This window comes from Erinaceus europaeus, chromosome 1 (genome assembly GCF_950295315.1).
Source record: "Erinaceus europaeus chromosome 1, mEriEur2.1, whole genome shotgun sequence".
Classification (NCBI taxonomy): domain Eukaryota; kingdom Metazoa; phylum Chordata; class Mammalia; order Eulipotyphla; family Erinaceidae; genus Erinaceus; species Erinaceus europaeus.
Window position 1 is genome coordinate 24,856,434 of NC_080162.1, and position 16,608 is coordinate 24,873,041.

The 16,608-nt window shown below is 39.8% G+C and overlaps 1 protein-coding gene and 1 non-coding gene across 8 annotated transcripts in view; both read right to left on the bottom strand.

Annotated features, from left to right (window-relative positions):
• Positions 1-1,727: 1,727 nt before the first annotated feature.
• Positions 1,728-16,608, bottom strand: part of CFAP70 (cilia and flagella associated protein 70) — a 95,382-nt gene continuing 80,501 nt past the window's right edge. For 6 of the 7 annotated variants that reach the window (XM_060204593.1, XM_060204790.1, XM_060204650.1 and 3 more), the window contains 8 exons: positions 16,206-16,346; positions 15,356-15,477; positions 12,224-12,376; positions 11,520-11,681; positions 10,117-10,206; positions 8,855-8,956; positions 6,885-6,932; positions 1,728-2,035 (listed from right to left, as the gene is read on the bottom strand). In XM_060204593.1, coding sequence (XP_060060576.1) covers positions 1,955-2,035; positions 6,885-6,932; positions 8,855-8,956; positions 10,117-10,206; positions 11,520-11,681; positions 12,224-12,376; positions 15,356-15,477; positions 16,206-16,346 — 899 coding nt within the window. In that variant the 3' untranslated portion in view covers positions 1,728-1,954. The remainder of the gene's footprint in view (positions 2,036-6,884; positions 6,933-8,854; positions 8,957-10,116; positions 10,207-11,519; positions 11,682-12,223; positions 12,377-15,355; positions 15,478-16,205; positions 16,347-16,608) is intronic. The other variant, XM_060204723.1, reaches the window with a different exon arrangement.
• On the bottom strand, positions 7,229-7,332 carry LOC132532466 (small nucleolar RNA U13). Its single transcript, XR_009544419.1, has one exon. It is a non-coding gene; the product is annotated as a small nucleolar RNA U13 (small nucleolar RNA).

Below are 16,608 nucleotides of genomic sequence, written 5' to 3' on the forward strand. Positions count from 1 at the left end.
GCGACCCTGCGAGTACCTTAAAGTACTGCAAAAAAAAAAAAAAAAAAAAAAAAAAAAGGCGCGCGCGCAACTGTGTGTGGTGCGGGCCACACAGCGCGCCGCCTTGCGGCAAGGGAGTATTAGGAGAATCCCGGGAGCCGGCGACTGTAGTAAACAGTTGCTCCCTAAATTCCACGTCCAGCGGAGGAGCAGTTACAGAAGCCAGAACTCCCACCTTCTGCACCCCAAAAAGAGTTTTGGTCCACACTCCCAGAGGGGAAGAAAAAATAGGGGCAAGATGACCAGAGGACTCTGAGGTCCAATCCCATCAGGACCCAGAGAGAAAAGAAAAAAGGAGGGACTTTCAGAAGTAGTAATAAGTATAGGTTTGCCTTGGAAAGGAAGAGCAGACTTCCGTGGGAAAGAAAAAAGGGCGAATATGTACAAATACAGATAGTCGTAGAAATGATAGTCGACCCGTATCTGTGACCTTGGGAGAACTACTGTAGCTTCCTTTGGAGGAAATGGGGGTACAGTACTCTGTTGGTGGGAACGGTGTGGAATTATACCCCTGTTATAATTTTGTAAATCATCATTAAGTCACCAATAAAATTAAACAACAACAAAATGCTCCCTAGGTGTGTCTTTTCCGCAAATGTTTTTTTGTTGTTGTTGACCTCCAGGGTTATCACAGGTTCGGTGTACCACGAATCCACTGCTCCTCCTGGAGGCTATCCCCCCCCCCCCCCCCGTTGCCACCCTTGTTGTTTTATCATTGCTGTGGTCATCATTATTGTTGTCATTGATGATGATGTTGGACAGGACAGAGAAATGGAGAGAGGATGGCAAGACAGAGAGGGGGAGAGAAAGACAGACACCTGCAGATCTGCTTCACCGCCTGTGAAGCAACTCCCCTGCAGGTGGGGAGCCGGGGGCTCCTATCCAGATCCTTAGGTCGGTCCTTGCGCTTTGCGCCACCTGCGCTTAACCCACTGCGTTACCACTCGACCCGGCAAATGGTTTTTGAGCACCTGCTAGTGCCCTGTGCGGTCCCTGGCTGAGAAGCTCACAGTCGTGGGGGGACGATGACACTTACGGAGACTAGGAGTGGGTGATAAGTACACAGAGCTGGGAGAATGGGAAAGGGAGAACTGAGAAGACTTCGCCATGGAGCTAGTGTTAAGAACGAGATTAGAGAAGACTTACAAATGAGTGTAGTGGATGTTATCCTTCTTGTGTTTACTGTGCTTTTCACTTGTCTATTCTCCTACCTCCCTCCAGCGCTCTGCACCTCTAAGAGGGGAGTCAGGGAGGAAGGATCGCTTTCCCTATTTTGCTGCAGGAGTGGTGTATGCACCTTCATGGACTCTGTATGGTTTCGATCTATGACGATACCTGTGGTGAAAGTGACTCAGTGTCTCCTCTTTAGGCAAAGTCCTCTCATTTTAACTACTTGGCTCACCATCAAATTCAAAGGGCCTGGCAGAAATGATTATGCTCTTTTTTTTTTTTTTTTTAAGTCTGCCTTACAGAATGATGCCTTAATTCCCAACTCTAGTAAGTGAGTCTGGCTAGGGAACCTTAGAAGTTACTTCCTTCCTCTCCAGCAGTGATCTCTCATAACACTATCATCAGAAATTCTAATAGTGAGCTCAATATAGTGTTGTGTGTGTGTGTGTGTGTTTACACAGATAGGTACAGTTTATATATGCTTCAATTTACTTGAATTAGTGATAGAACTACACTGGTGATTTTGAATCTCTTGTTTTCATTTTTTATTATCAGAAAGTTAACTATCAATGAGTAAAGCATCCAGTAATGCAGGGTTAGGAAACAAAATAAGAGCTTCTGTTTATGGCAAATAGCCTTCTGTTCTTCATCTCCAGGCTTCATATGATGAACCTTTTAGGGTTTGATTTCTGTGGGAAGGAAAATACCTCAAAGCCTCATAGAAAATTCTTAAGCTGAAAAGGTGTTAAAAAGATGGATTTCCAAAGCCAACTGTCTCCTGTACCATGTGGATCTCTGCAAGCAGAGCCTCGTCTTTCAGTTTCAGCTGTAGGAGGGGAAAAAGGATACTTGTTATACCTGATATAGCTGTGTAGAGACCCCACAATTGCCAAGCCACAGTTAAAGAACATTGTCCATTGGGGTAGAATTGGATCTTCCTACATTCCGTATTTCACAGTAAGGTCTCTATTAAGAGACATCATCATCATCATCATCATCATACCAGAGCACTGCTCAGCTTTGGCCAATGGTGGTGCCAACGATTGAATCTGGGACCTTGGAGCCTCAAACATGAGAGTCTGTTTTACATAATCATTATGCTTTCTCCCCCGCCCAAGAGACTTTAGCATATTGTATTGTTACATAGGTAGGCATATTGACTTTGTAAACATTTAGAATGTGATATGAGCACTCAGAATTTGAGTATTTTGTTAGAGTTCACATAGCTCAACGAACACAATATTTCCATTTTACAAATGATATAAAGGAAACAAAGACATTAGATTTGAATTAATTTTAGAATCTAGATGGGTAATAGAGATGTCTTGTTGGCTATTAAATATCTCCTCCTTTCTTACTAATAAAATCATTTTTTGGGGGGGCAGGGTTTCACTGTTCCAGGTTTAACTTTTTTGGATAGGAAGAAGGGGTGGGGAGGAGAGAGGAAAAAGAGAGAGAACAGTATTGATGCTTTGTTCATTGGCAAAGTACTCCCATGTGGTGTACCATAGGCTTAAACCTGGTTCATGCGCATAACTACTTCCCACATGAGCTTTCCTGCAGGCCCTGAATCTTCTGATTCTTTCCAGGACAACAATGCAACCAGCTAAAAAGCTGTAATTACTGCTTCCCTTGCAGCTATTATCTCATGGCCCACTGTGGCCGATGAAATATGAGCTCAAGTTATCACTCTGTAAAGAGAAGTAAAACAGCGATTTTGTCCCTTTAACCTATCCTTTCCTCCTCCTTCTCCTCCCCCTTCCCCTCCTTCTCCTTTTTAAAATATTTTTATTTATGTATTATTTATTTATTTATTTATTTATAAAAAGGAAACATATTGCTTCTCCTTTAAATTTTTTTTAATTATCTTTATTTATTGAATAGAGACAGCCAGAAATCGAGAGGGTAGGGGAGACAGAGAGAAAGAGACACCTGCAGCACTGCTTCATCACTTGTAAAGCTTTCCCCTTACAGGTGGGGACTGGGGGCTCAAACCTTCTCCTTTTTTTTTTTTTAGACCAGATCACTGCTTAGCTCTGGATTATGGTGGTAAGGGGGATTGAACCTGAGACTTTGTGTCTCAGGAGTGAGAGTCTCTTTGTATAACCATTATGCTATCTACCCCACCCCCTTTTTGTTCTTTATTATACCTGAAACATGGATCTTCTGGATAGCTACCGTGGCTGTTTTGCAACACTGAGAAATAGAAACTGCATGCTATTACTATGGTACTGAATAGAACCTGCATGCTATTACTATGGTACTGAATAGAGCCTGCATGCTATTACTGTGGTACTGAATAGAGCCTGCATGCTATTACTGTGGTACTGAATAGAGCCTGCATGCTATCACTATGGTACTGAATAGAACCTGCATGCTATTACTATGGTACTGAATAGAGCCTGCATGCTATTACTATGGTACTGAATAGAGCCTGCATGCTATTACTATGGTACTGAATAGAACCTGCATGCTATTACTATGGTACTGAATAGAGCCTGCATGCTATTACTATGGTACTGAATAGAACCTGCATGCTATCACTATGGTACTGAATAGAACCTGCATGCTATTACTATGGTACTGAATAGAACCTGCATGCTATCGCTATGGTACTGAATAGAGCCTGCATGCTATTGCTATGGTACTGAATAGAGCCTGCATGCTATTACTATGGTACTGAATAGAACCTGCATGCTATCACTATGGTACTGAATAGAACCTGCATGCTATTACTATGGTACTGAATAGAACCTGCATGCTATTACTATGGTACTGAATAGAGCCTGCATGCTATTACTATGGTACTGAATAGAACCTGCATGCTATTACTATGGTACTGAATAGAGCCCACATGCTATTACTATGGTACTGAATAGAACTCGCATGCTGTTACTATGGTACTGAATAGAACCCGCATGCTATTACTATGGTACTGAATAGAACTCGCATGCTGTTACTATGGTACTGAATAGAACCCGCATGCTATTACTATGGTACTGAATAGAACCTGCATGCTATTACTATGGTACTGAATAGAGCCTGCATGCTATTACTATGGTACTGAATAGAACCTGCATGCTATTGCTATGGTACTGAATAGAACCTGCATGCTATCGCTATGGTACTGAATAGAGCCTGCATGCTATTGCTATGGTACTGAATAGAGCCTGCATGCTATTACTATGGTACTGAATAGAACCTGCATGCTATTACTATGGTACTGAATAGAGCCTGCATGCTATTACTATGGTACTGAATAGAACCTGCATGCTATCACTATGGTACTGAATAGAACCTGCATGCTATCACTATGGTACTGAATAGAACCTGCATGCTATCACTATGGTACTGAATAGAACCTGCATGCTATTACTATGGTACTGAATAGAGCCTGCATGCTATTACTATGGTACTGAATAGAACCTGCATGCTATTACTATGGTACTGAATAGAGCCTGCATGCTATTACTATGGTACTGAATAGAACCTGCATGCTATTACTATGGTACTGAATAGAGCCCACATGCTATTACTATGGTACTGAATAGAACTCGCATGCTGTTACTATGGTACTGAATAGAACCCGCATGCTATTACTATGGTACTGAATAGAACTCGCATGCTGTTACTATGGTACTGAATAGAACCCGCATGCTATTACTATGGTACTGAATAGAACCTGCATGCTATTACTATGGTACTGAATAGAGCCTGCATGCTATTACTATGGTACTGAATAGAACCTGCATGCTATTACTATGGTACTGAATAGAGCCTGCATGCTATTACTATGGTACTGAATAGAACCTGCATGCTATTACTATGGTACTGAATAGAACCTGCATGCTATTACTATGGTACTGAATAGAACCTGCATGCTATTACTATGGTACTAAAAGATAAGAGGTTGGGTCTCTGATGACATTCAAAGAATGTGGGAGCAACCCTGAACTTTTTATTTGATGAGAAAAATAAGAAGTGTTAATTTGTTTAATCCATTGTATTTCATGTAAAATATCTTATAATTCATAACTGATAGAATGGCCCAGGGACTGGCAAACTATTTGGAGTCACATTTAGGCATTTTCCTGATTTTGCAAGCAAGGTTTTATTTGAAATACATTATTTTATGTATTGTCTATGGCTATTTTTGTACCGTATGGGCAGAATATCAATAGAGACCACCTGACACACAAAGTCTAGAATATTTCTAGGCAGGGGAGATAGTATGATGCTATGTAAAAAGACTTTCATGTCTGAGGATCCAGTCCCAGGTTCAATTCCCCCATATAATCATAGGCTAGAGCTGAGCAGTACTTTGGTCTTTCTCCTTCTCCTTCTTCTTCCTCTTCTCCTCCTCCTCCTTTCTCTCTCTCTCTCTCTCTTTCTCTCTCTGTATCTTTCACACTAAAATAAAACAAGTAAAATATGTAAAATATTTCTTGTTTATGGGGAAAAGTGTCTGACTCCTGGATTAGACCTTTATTTTTACATGAGTAAAATGAGTCCTAGAGAAGTTAACACAGTAATTTTTTTATTTGTGATTTAATAGTTACAAAATTATGAGATAAGATGGGTATAATTCCAGACCATTCCCACCACCAGAGTTCCAGAGTTCTGTGTCCCTCCATTGGAAACTGCAGTAGTTCTTCCAAGGTATGGGTTAACTATATTTATATATTCATATATATATATTCATATATATATATTCCAAGGTCACAGATATGGGTTGACTATAACTATAACTACATATATATATATATATATATATATATATAGTCACAGATATGGGTTAACTATATATATATTCATATATATATTCATATATATATATATTCCAAGGTCACAGATATGGGTTGACTATAACTATAACTCTCTCTCTCTCTCTCTATATATATATATATATAGTCACAGATATGGGTTAACTATATATATATATATTCCAAGGTCACAGATATGGGTTAACTATAACTACATATATACATATATATAGTTATATATAACTATATATATGACTATAACTGTATATATATATTCATTTTTTCCTATGGTCCTGCCTTCTTTTCCTTTCTAAGTCACACTTACTTCTGAATGTACTTCCTTTTCCCTATTCTCTCTCTGAGTTTTGATGGAATTGGATCAATACAGTATTTAACAGTAAAACTAGGACTATAATTCAGGTCCATCTATTTTTTTTACTAAGCTAGTCTTTAAAGAAGTAGTAGAGGTGGAGTTGTACCCCTCTGATCCTATGATTTTTGTCAGTGTTTCTTTTATAAATAAAAATTTAAAAAGAAAATAAATAAATAACTAAGAAATAAAAAAAGAAGTAGTAGTAAAGGGTCTCCCACGATAATTGTTCCAAATCCAATAGCCCCATGAAAATGTCAAGGATGGTAATAAAAGTCTCTATAAAAGTATTCACATCACTAAAATGCTCTAAAGTCCTGAATTAAGTCAACACATCTCTCCCAGTTTCCTAAGTACAGTACCAAGAATCAAAGCATCAGGCGGGGGAGATAACATAATGGTTATCCAGAAAGACTCTGATGCCTGGTGTTCGTTCTGAGCATCTAGGTTCAAAGCCCACACTGTCAGAAGCCAGAGTCGAGCAGTGCTTTGGCAAAGGGGGGGGGGGGGAGCATATGAGAATGAAGGCATCTGCATCATACCTTCATTGTATACTTGTAGGCCTGCTCAGCTTCTAGTTGGCGTTTAGCCTGAAAAAGAAGAAGAACAAGAACTGGTGATGATGGCATATCATAAACATAAGGGGGGAAGAGTACATTGCTACAGATACTTCTGCCTAAAAGAATTCCATATTTTGGTTAAGAACCTCAAAATTGATAGAGGAAGGAGGAAAGCAGATATTCACAAACACATATATGAAAGAAAAGAAACCCTCCATTTCAAAAAGCTTCAAGACACTTTGTTGTTCATTATGGGATTTAAGCCGTTTTGTTAACAACAGCTAACACACATCATATATCTATCTATCTGTATTTATCTTTATATATGTCTGATGGGTAATGTGCTGATATCATAAGAAGGTTTATGGATGGCACATCTCACATAACTTCGAGAAAACCCAATTATCATGCTTATGAACTATGAAAAGGCCAATGCTTATATTATGTTTACTTGTGGATTATAGTATTTCAGTTGCTTTACATACTTTAATTCTCAAAACAACCCTATGAGACAACTACTATTTATAATTCCTTATCTGTAGATAAATCTATGTAGAAAGAGGATAAATAAATTGCTAGAGTTATAACACTAGTAACTGGAGGACTCAGGTTTTAAATACAGTCTGCTTCTTGAATGTAGGTTTTATTAATCTTTTTTAAAAATATTTTTTATTATCTTTATTTATTGATTGGATAGAGACAGAAATTGAGAGGGAAGGGAGGGATAGCGAGGGTGAGAGACAGAGAGACACCTGCAGCAGTGCTTCACCACTTGTGAAGCTTTCCCCCTGCAGGTGGGGACTGGGGGTTTGAACCCAGGTCCTTGCGCATTGTATCCTGTGCGCTCAACCAGGTGTGCCATCACCTGGCCCCGGTTTTATTATTCTTAAAATAGGATATATATATATAGGATACTAATCCTGTATAAATGCTTCAAATATTTATAATGAAGTACTTAAATTTTTGTTATACACAAGTTTCAATTTTAATTAATTACTTTTTAATTTTGTTTTTATTTTATTTGTTTATTCCCTTTTGTTGCCCTTGTTGTTTTATTGCTGCTATTACTGATGCCATTGTTGTTGGCTAGGACAGAGAGAAATGGAGAGAGGAGGGGAAGACAGAGAGGGGGAGAGAAAGACACCTGCAGACCTGCTTCACCGCCTTTGAAGGGACTCCCCTGCAGGTGGGGAGCCGGGGGCTTGAACCAGGATCCTTACACCGGTCCTTGCGCTTTGTGTCACCTGCGCTTAACCCGCTGAGCCTGACTCCCAATTAATTACTTAAAAAAAAAAATAGTGACAGAGACAAAGAGGCAGAGAGAGAAAGTTTAAGAGACCACAACATTTCAGCTTCCTTCAATGCTGTGAGGGCCAAGCTTGAACTTGGGCCACACACGTGGCACAGCAGCAGGACATAAACAGGACTGGCCTTGCTTAGCATGGACTGGGCTGGAGACAAAGCAAAGTGCCACAGGGAAGCTTCCTCACCTCTGCCCCAATCAGTTGGCTTGGCCCACCCTACCCCGTTCACATTGACCACCAAATGTAAAGGGTTCACTCTCATCCTTAGACTCTCCTTTCCAGACCAATGCACGTGGGTATATGATTTTAAAGCACATTCCAAGCAGAGGTTTCCAAGACTTGGCCTTGCTTTCATCATCAGTATAACGAATGAATCAAAATATCATGCATTCATAGCTATCATACTATCCTTGCTTTACCTGGCTCCTCACTAATCTCTCTTTTTCAAAAAGATTTTTTAAAATTCTTATTTATTAATGAGAAAGATATGATGAAAGAGAAAGAATCAGATTTCACTCTGGTATATGTGCCGTTGGGGATCGAACTTGGGACCTCATGCTTGAGAATCCAGTGCTTTATCCACTGTGTCACCTCCCAGACCACTAATCTTCTCTAAAAGGACATTGTGCAAGGATAATGAACACTCACTTTTAAGGAGACCAGAGATAGGTATGCCCAGACTTCAGCATTACAGTTGTTCAGTGCATTGGCTTCAGAGAGAGCATCTTCAGCCTCTGTGAGTTCCTCCAACTTGACAGAAAATAAAAAAGACTTGTAAATTGATAATTAAGGTAGTTTTTGTTGTAGTCAGTTAAGCTGGAATCTTCTCATATTACCAAGTTGTCTGAAAAATGAATTTTGATGTCTGCATGATGTTTCTGGTTTGAATACATTAGTAAGGATATCATAAATTTAGTGTGCCAACCAGGACACTAAATGAAAAATGAACAAGCCGGTCATAACAGATACACTGGGACAAAGGGACTATCTCAGGCCAGGTAGAACTTGTAGTCACCTACACATAAGCCACATGCCTTTCTGCTGTGATGTAAAACACTTCGACCGGCAGAAGCCTGACAGCACTGCTCAAAGTATAGGAAAGTATGCACACTATTCAGCATAAGTCATGTTTCTGTTTTCTGTTTTCTTTAGATACTGATATCATTAAGACAGAAATTCAAAAATCACTCAAGGAACAAAGAGATATCTCAGTGTTAAGAGCACAAGACCTGCATGCCTGAATTCTCAGAGATCCCAAATTTTACCCCTGGCATTGTTAAAAACAAACAAACAAACAAACAAACGAACATTAATAATGGTGGTCTGGGAGATGGCGCAGCAGTAAAGCTTTGAACTCTTTTAAGTGTCAGAACCAGACATCACTTTGGTACATGTGCTGCTAGGGGGTCGAACTCAGGACCTCATGCTTGAGAGACTAATGCTTTATCCACTGTGCCACCTCCCAGACCACGGTTCAGATTTTTTTAAAGGTATTTTAAAAGACATTTTATTTTTCTTTTTTAAATACTTACTTATTTTTGGATAGAGACAGAAAAATTGAGAGGGGGAGGGGAGAGGGTGAGTGAGAAAGACAGAAAGACACCTGCAGCTCTGCTTCACCACTCATGAAGCTTTCCCACTGCAGGTGGGGACCAGGGGCTTGAACCTGGGTCCTTTTGCACTATAATGTGTTTGCTCAACCAGGTGCACCATTGCCTGGCCCCCGTGTTTTATTTTTCTAACTCAGGTTGACCTTTACTATAAACAACTCTAAAAAGTAACTTTTCATTAGAAAGGGCGACCATGATTGCCACCTGACTATGATCACAACCTCCAAGGGAGTTTGGAAGACCAAGAAATCAAGACTTTTTGTTTGTTTAGGTCTAGTCTCAAAGTGTTCATCTTCTTACCCGGTAACAGGCGATTCCTAATCCGAGCCAGGTAAGGCATGAAGGTGATCTCTTGCAGGCTTGCAGGTAGGTCTTCTTCGCCTTTTCGTACTGTAGCGAGAAAGCGCCAGCAAGTTACCATTCTTCTTGAAACTTTCAACACTGCATTGCTGAGATAATCATGGGACTTGTGTAGTTGCACTACTGAGCATTCTAAGTTAAACGTGTCCTTGGAAAATATGTTATTTCAAACCCATTTTATTAATTGGTTTACATAATTGTAAGATTTCAGGAGTATAGTTTCACACCTTCACAGATACGTGTATATTAACTCAGTGCACCCACCAGCAAAGTTTTTGTGCCCTTCCATCTGCCCCACTCTGCTACCCTTTCATTCTGATAACCACTACAGTTTTCATAGCATCTCAGAGACTGTTTGGTTACTGAGGTTTGTTTCGCACATTTGTAAAATTTAATTTCTAAGAGCAGTTTTAGGTTCACAGCAAAATTGAAAGTAGACAGATTTCCTACTTAAATTATAAAGCATGATAACTTCTTGTTATTTTATTTTGAATAGAAGCAAATCTGGACTTTGTGTAAGTGGGTGGGGGCAAATGTACTGAAGTTACAGCAGAAACATGAAGGAAAAAGATCTTTGGCAGAACATTAATAATTACTGGAATGGGATGATGAGTCTATGTTGGTTCATTGTATTTTTCTGTTTACTTAGTATATATTTGAAATTTTCCACAATAATTTTTTTCTTAGTGAGGGGAGGGGGAGGGGTTGGGGAGGGGAGAGGAGAGTTCACAATAAAATTTTTCTTTTAGAAGGTTTTGGTGGGTGTTTCCTAGAATTTGGAGTGGAGTTGATAGAGTCAGATAAGGTGTGTGAAGTGGACTTAATCTCAACTGAATCAAATGTAATTCTTGGTGTTGAAAGGGAAATTAAGAAATGTTTCTTTTGAAGCCCATGACGCTACCACTTAAGTCAAGTGAAGAATGGTTTCTATTATTGTTAACAAAAAAGTTAACAAATGTTATATTTATTGAAAACAAATTTTATAAATTCGTTTTATTATTATTTAATTTTTTTATTGGACCACTGCTAAACTCTGACTTATGTTGGTGCTGGGCATTAAACTTGAGACCACAGAGCCTTAGGCATGAGAGCATTTTTGCATAACCATTACACTGCCTCCCCAGTCCAGTAATCAACAGTTAAAACCATAGACTCTAATATTAGACTGAATATATGTTATTCCTGCTTCTAATTCCTAGTGATTGGATGTTGGGTAAGTCATTTACCTGTGGGTGAAAATATGTCATCATTCTTAGTGTTTTTAGTTCACAAAATGGATATGTTTGAAATGTCATCAGGCTTCAGACCATGACCTGACTTACTGCCCATCGTCTATTCTTTACCTCTTTTTCTTCCAAATAAATGAGCCCCAGGCGAAGGAAGATGAAGTGCATTTCAGAAGCATCCGTTACGAAACTAATGGTGCGCTCATAGCACGCCTTGGCCTCAGCATGATTTCCACTCAGAAAATAGAGGTGGCCCTTCACACCCCAGACATTGGGGTTCTGAGAAAGCAGAGAACAAGGGTCTGGGGTGAGGTGGTATTGCAAAGTACACTGATGGTCTCTGCTTAATGTGTCAGTACAGATTTAGCCTGTTTCCTTGCTCTCAGAGCACTTATTTAGAAAGAGGGTATTCAGTTGTACTAGGTTATATTGTTATCTCGCGCGCTCTTTCTCTCTTCTGGAATTCTTCCAGGTCATGTCCTTGGGGTTAAGTATTAAGAAAAGTATACTTAAAAGTTATACTCAATTATAACTAAGATAGTGTTCACAATGAGAAAACAAAGTCCAGAAGATTTTGAATCAGTAAACTATCTGCTAAAAAAAAAAAAAAAAGCTGTTCTTATCTCTTAACTACCTTTTTGCAAAACTTGTGACTCTAAGAAAAGCAAGCCTTAAAAACAGATAGATGAGTTTGCTGACAGCTGATGACTTTCACCTCCTAAAACCGGGACTCTACCCATGACACGGCACTGCTGCCTTTAAGAAAACCAGCTCATCTCTTCTCCAAACTAAACTCAAGAGGCTCTTAGAAAAGTGGTTACCAGGTAGTCCATCTGGGCTGCTTGTTGAAGGTATTCCTCTGCCTTAGCAAAGTCCTTTTTGAGAAGATGTGTCTGTGCCAGCACCAGATAATACTCACAGCTCGGGCCTCCTTGTGGGCACAGCAGCTCATGTGCAAGCACTCTGTGCACGTACTGCAAGGAGAAGTCAATGACAAGGGCCATGTAAGTGATCGCGTGGCATCAGCTCCATGTCCCTTATGCTGAAGTTTCAGTCTCTCATATTAAATAATAAGGAGCATAGAAAGAAGTGCTCATCAGCTCCAGCACACTAGATGTGCATGATAAACATTCGGCAGATGACTTTGAGCAATTCATTTAGACATTTCTAAGCAAACAAGCTACAATATTGCACCATTCTGGGTTTACTGCTTCTCGAAGATCAGGGGCTGGGTGGTGGGGGTCACCATGTTACCCTGCACATATTACCAGGGGTTTGTCGGTTTTGCAAATTTGTTTTCAAATTTATTTTGGATAGAGACAGAAAGAAGTGGAGAGAGACCTGAAGCAAACTCAAACTCACTGTTCATGAAGCTCCCCCTGGAAGGTGGGGCTCAGAGGCTTGAACCTAAGCCCTTGTGCACTGTAATGTGTGTGTTCAACCTGATGTGCCATCACATGACCACTGTTTATATATTCATTTGGATAGAGACAGAGAGAAATGGAGAGGGAAGGAGGAGATGAAGGAGAGAGAAAAAGAGACAAGTGCAACACTCCTTCACCACTGGTGAAGCTCCCCCCACATCCCCCCTCCCCCGCAGGTGGGCGTTTTGCAAATTTGTAACATGTGCAAGGTAACTTGTTGGTAATATAATGATAAGATGTGCAAAGACCTGGGTTCAAGCCTCTGGTCTTCAGCTGCAGGGGGCAAGTTTCACAACAGGTGGAGCAATACTGCAGGTATATCACCTTTCCTTCTTCCAGCTACCCTTCCTCTCTCCCTCCCATACTCCCTACCTCCCAGCTGTTCTCTTTCACTTTCCATTAAAAACAAAGAAAAAAATAAGAAAGAGGCAAATGGCCACTGGGAATCATGCTGGAGTTGTACAGGCATTGAGCCCTAGTGAAGAGGAGGGCTAGGAGGAGGAGGACAGGAAGGAGGAGGAGGAAAGAGGAGGAGGAAAGAGGAGGAGGAAGGAGGGGGAGAAGGAGAAGAGGGGTAAGAAGACAGAGAAGAAAGAAGTTTTATGTAAGATCTGCAAAACTGACAGAGTTAAATGTATTTGCTAAGGAGAGGGAGAACTAACTTTCTTCCTTTCTTTCCCTCTCCCTTTCTTTCTTTCTTTTTAAATTATTTTTTAAAAAATATTTATTTATTTGTTCCCTTTTGTTGTCCTTGTTGTGGTTATTATTATTGTTGCTGCTGTCGTTGGACAGGACAGAGAGAAATGGAGAGAGGAGGGGAAGACAGAGAGGGGGAGAGAAAGATAGACATCTGCAGACCTGCTTCACCTCCTGTGAAGTGACTCCCCTGCAAGTGGGGAGCCGGGGGCTTGAACTGGGATCCTTATGCTGGTCCTTGTGCTTTGCACCACGTGCGCTTAACCCACTTGCTACTGCCCAACTCCCTCTTTCTTTCTTTCTTTCTTTCTTTCTTTCTTTCTTTCTTTCTTTCTTTCCTTTCTTTCTCTCTTTCTTTCTTTCTTTCTTTCTTTCTTTCCTTCTTTCCTTCCTTCCTTCCTTCCTTCTTTTCTTTTCTTTTCTTTTCTTTTCTTTTCTTTTTTCCTACTAGGGCACTGCTCAGCTCTGGTTCATGGCAGTGCAGGGGATTGAACCTGGGATGTTGGAGCCTCATGAGTGAGAGTCTCTTTACATAACTATTATGCTATCTATCTACCTCCACCCTGAAACTTTTTTTTGGTCTCTGTTTCTATCATATCTTATAATAAAGAAACTTCTACTAACACTTGTACCTTCTTAGGAACATACCAGGGAAAAGTCTGCAGTTGTTTCCTTGGTATCTTGGCTCTTAGATAGGGCTAGGGTAATAATTATGTTAAGTACACCACTCAGTTCTGGTTATTGGTGGTGTTGGAGTACGAAACAGGGGACCTCTGTCATGAAAGCCCTGCGCACTTCTACTGCAGCCTCTCTTTAACCCAACAGTGACTTATTATGAGAGATAGAGCCTGTTTCTCTACTGGGAAAGTGGTAGTGTGTTAAAAGGTCGTGTTTAACGAGACTCAGTCCTGCCCAGTGTATAATTCTGGAGCGCGCTTCCTTGCTTCCATGGACTTTCCCACCCGCCCTCAAGTGGACTGTTTACTCAGCAGGATCAAGGCCTCTTGGCTCCTCCATCTTGCTCTCTCCTGCTGCTTTCCTCGTGGATTTGCTTCTTGATTCTGCTATAACAGACAAAACTTAAAGAGCACTCTTGGGATGAGGTTGCGATTCTCTAGCGCTTCTGTGTATTGATGTCTATGGGAATCAGTATGGGGCAGACCAGCCCCAATTTTAGCCCAGTTTTATTAATAAAATACCTCACATTCTTATGCTTCCTATAATATGGTATATTTGTCTCTCATTAGGTTAGAATTTAGAGAAGGAGGAGGATAGAAATAGGTTCTTATGAAACACTGATATTCACAATAATATGAATTCCAAAAATTAAATGGCAATAGGCTGACTATGACTTAGGAGCATAATTTTGCTCGGCTGGCATTCTACGGAGCAGACTGGCATTGGGCCTTTTGATGTTCTCTATACAGAGTGGTTCATGCCTGGATATAAATCTCATTCAGGCTATTGTGTACTTTTAAAAGCAGATATTTAATTTCTGCTCCATATGCAAATATATATATATAGTTTTATTAATTTTATTTATTTTGGACAAAGAGAGAAATTGAGAAAGAAGGAGGAGGTAGAGAGAGAGAGGAACAGAGACACCTGCAGCACTGCTTCAGTTGCTGGCACTGTTTCATCAAGATTCCCCCCTGCAGATGGGGACAGGGAGCTTGAATCAGTGTTCTTGAGCATGGTAACATGTGCCTTCAACCAGATGTACCATGTACCACCATCCAGCTACTGCTTTACACATATTTAATACTGTAAAGATATCAGTCTGGGTAGAAAAGCAATTAGCTCGACTATTTTCCCCTTTCCAGATACTCTAACCTGCACAGCATTGACCTTCATCAAGAAACGTATAGTCTCCATGAAGATAGTGACATGACTTTGGGAGATATTGGTAGAGTTGAGATGTAGCCAAACTGATGAATCTTGACATTTTGATGTATCTGAAAGTATTATATTAAAAGCAGTGATGATTAGATGCAACGAAAAAATGACAGAAACTCTGATATACTAAGGAAGCAGGGAGAGTATTCTAATTAAATATATGAGAGGGATTATAATTTAGAAAGTAGTAGATTGCTCTATAGAAATGTGCCCCCCCCCAAAAAAAAAGGAGATCAGAGCTTCTTAAGGATGGCTTACTGGTGGTTTCAAATGTAAGGCATAGCCAAATACACAGGGTTTTAGCAACTGAGGAAATAATATAGTAGTTATGCAAAAAGATGTTCACACCTGAGGTTCTGAAATCCCAGGTTCAATCCCCAGTACCACCATAAGCTTAAGATGAGCATTGCTCTGGTTATAATAATAAATAAATAAAAGTAAAAGATTTATAAAAGGGGGGATAAGATGTATACAGAACATGCTGAGTATGGAACACAGCTTTTACTGTCTTACTATAGGTTGTCTAAAAATGAAGAACCATTGCTAGGATTACACAGGTCTCTAGATAGCTGAACTAAATATAATCCTTGATCACTGGAAGATTGTATTACTGAGTTTGGATCTGAGAGCCTAGTCATATGAAGGAATTTAGACAATGCAGAAGATTAAAGAATCGACTTGAAACAAGTTAAGATTCCCATTTTGGTAATCATTAGATTTTTGCATCCTTGTCTTGTAATGGTTTCTTTACGTCTTTCTTTCAAGTAGAGTTTTAATTTCTAATTACCTTTTTTTTCTAGAATATCCTTGATATACTGGTTGGATGGTTTTTGACTGACACTTGGATCGGTGAAAAGGGGTTCTTGTGACTCAGACTGCAATTTGGAAGATTCTTCAAGAAATTCATCTAGAATGGATAACGTAGCTCCTGGTCCAAAAGAGATGACATTTTACTGTAAAAGTCTTTCTGCATCAACTATTAAAAAGGTAACTACTCTAGATGGCTTTATACTAAGTGAAGTGAATCAGACAGAGGAAAACTAACACTGTGTCATTTCATTTATGTGTGGAAGATAAAGAAACAAAAGTAACGGGTGGACAAAGGAAAGCAAAAAGCAAACTATTAGATTATAACAACAGAACAGTGGCTTCTAGAAGAAGAGGGTGAGGAGGGGTTAATAAATAAGGTT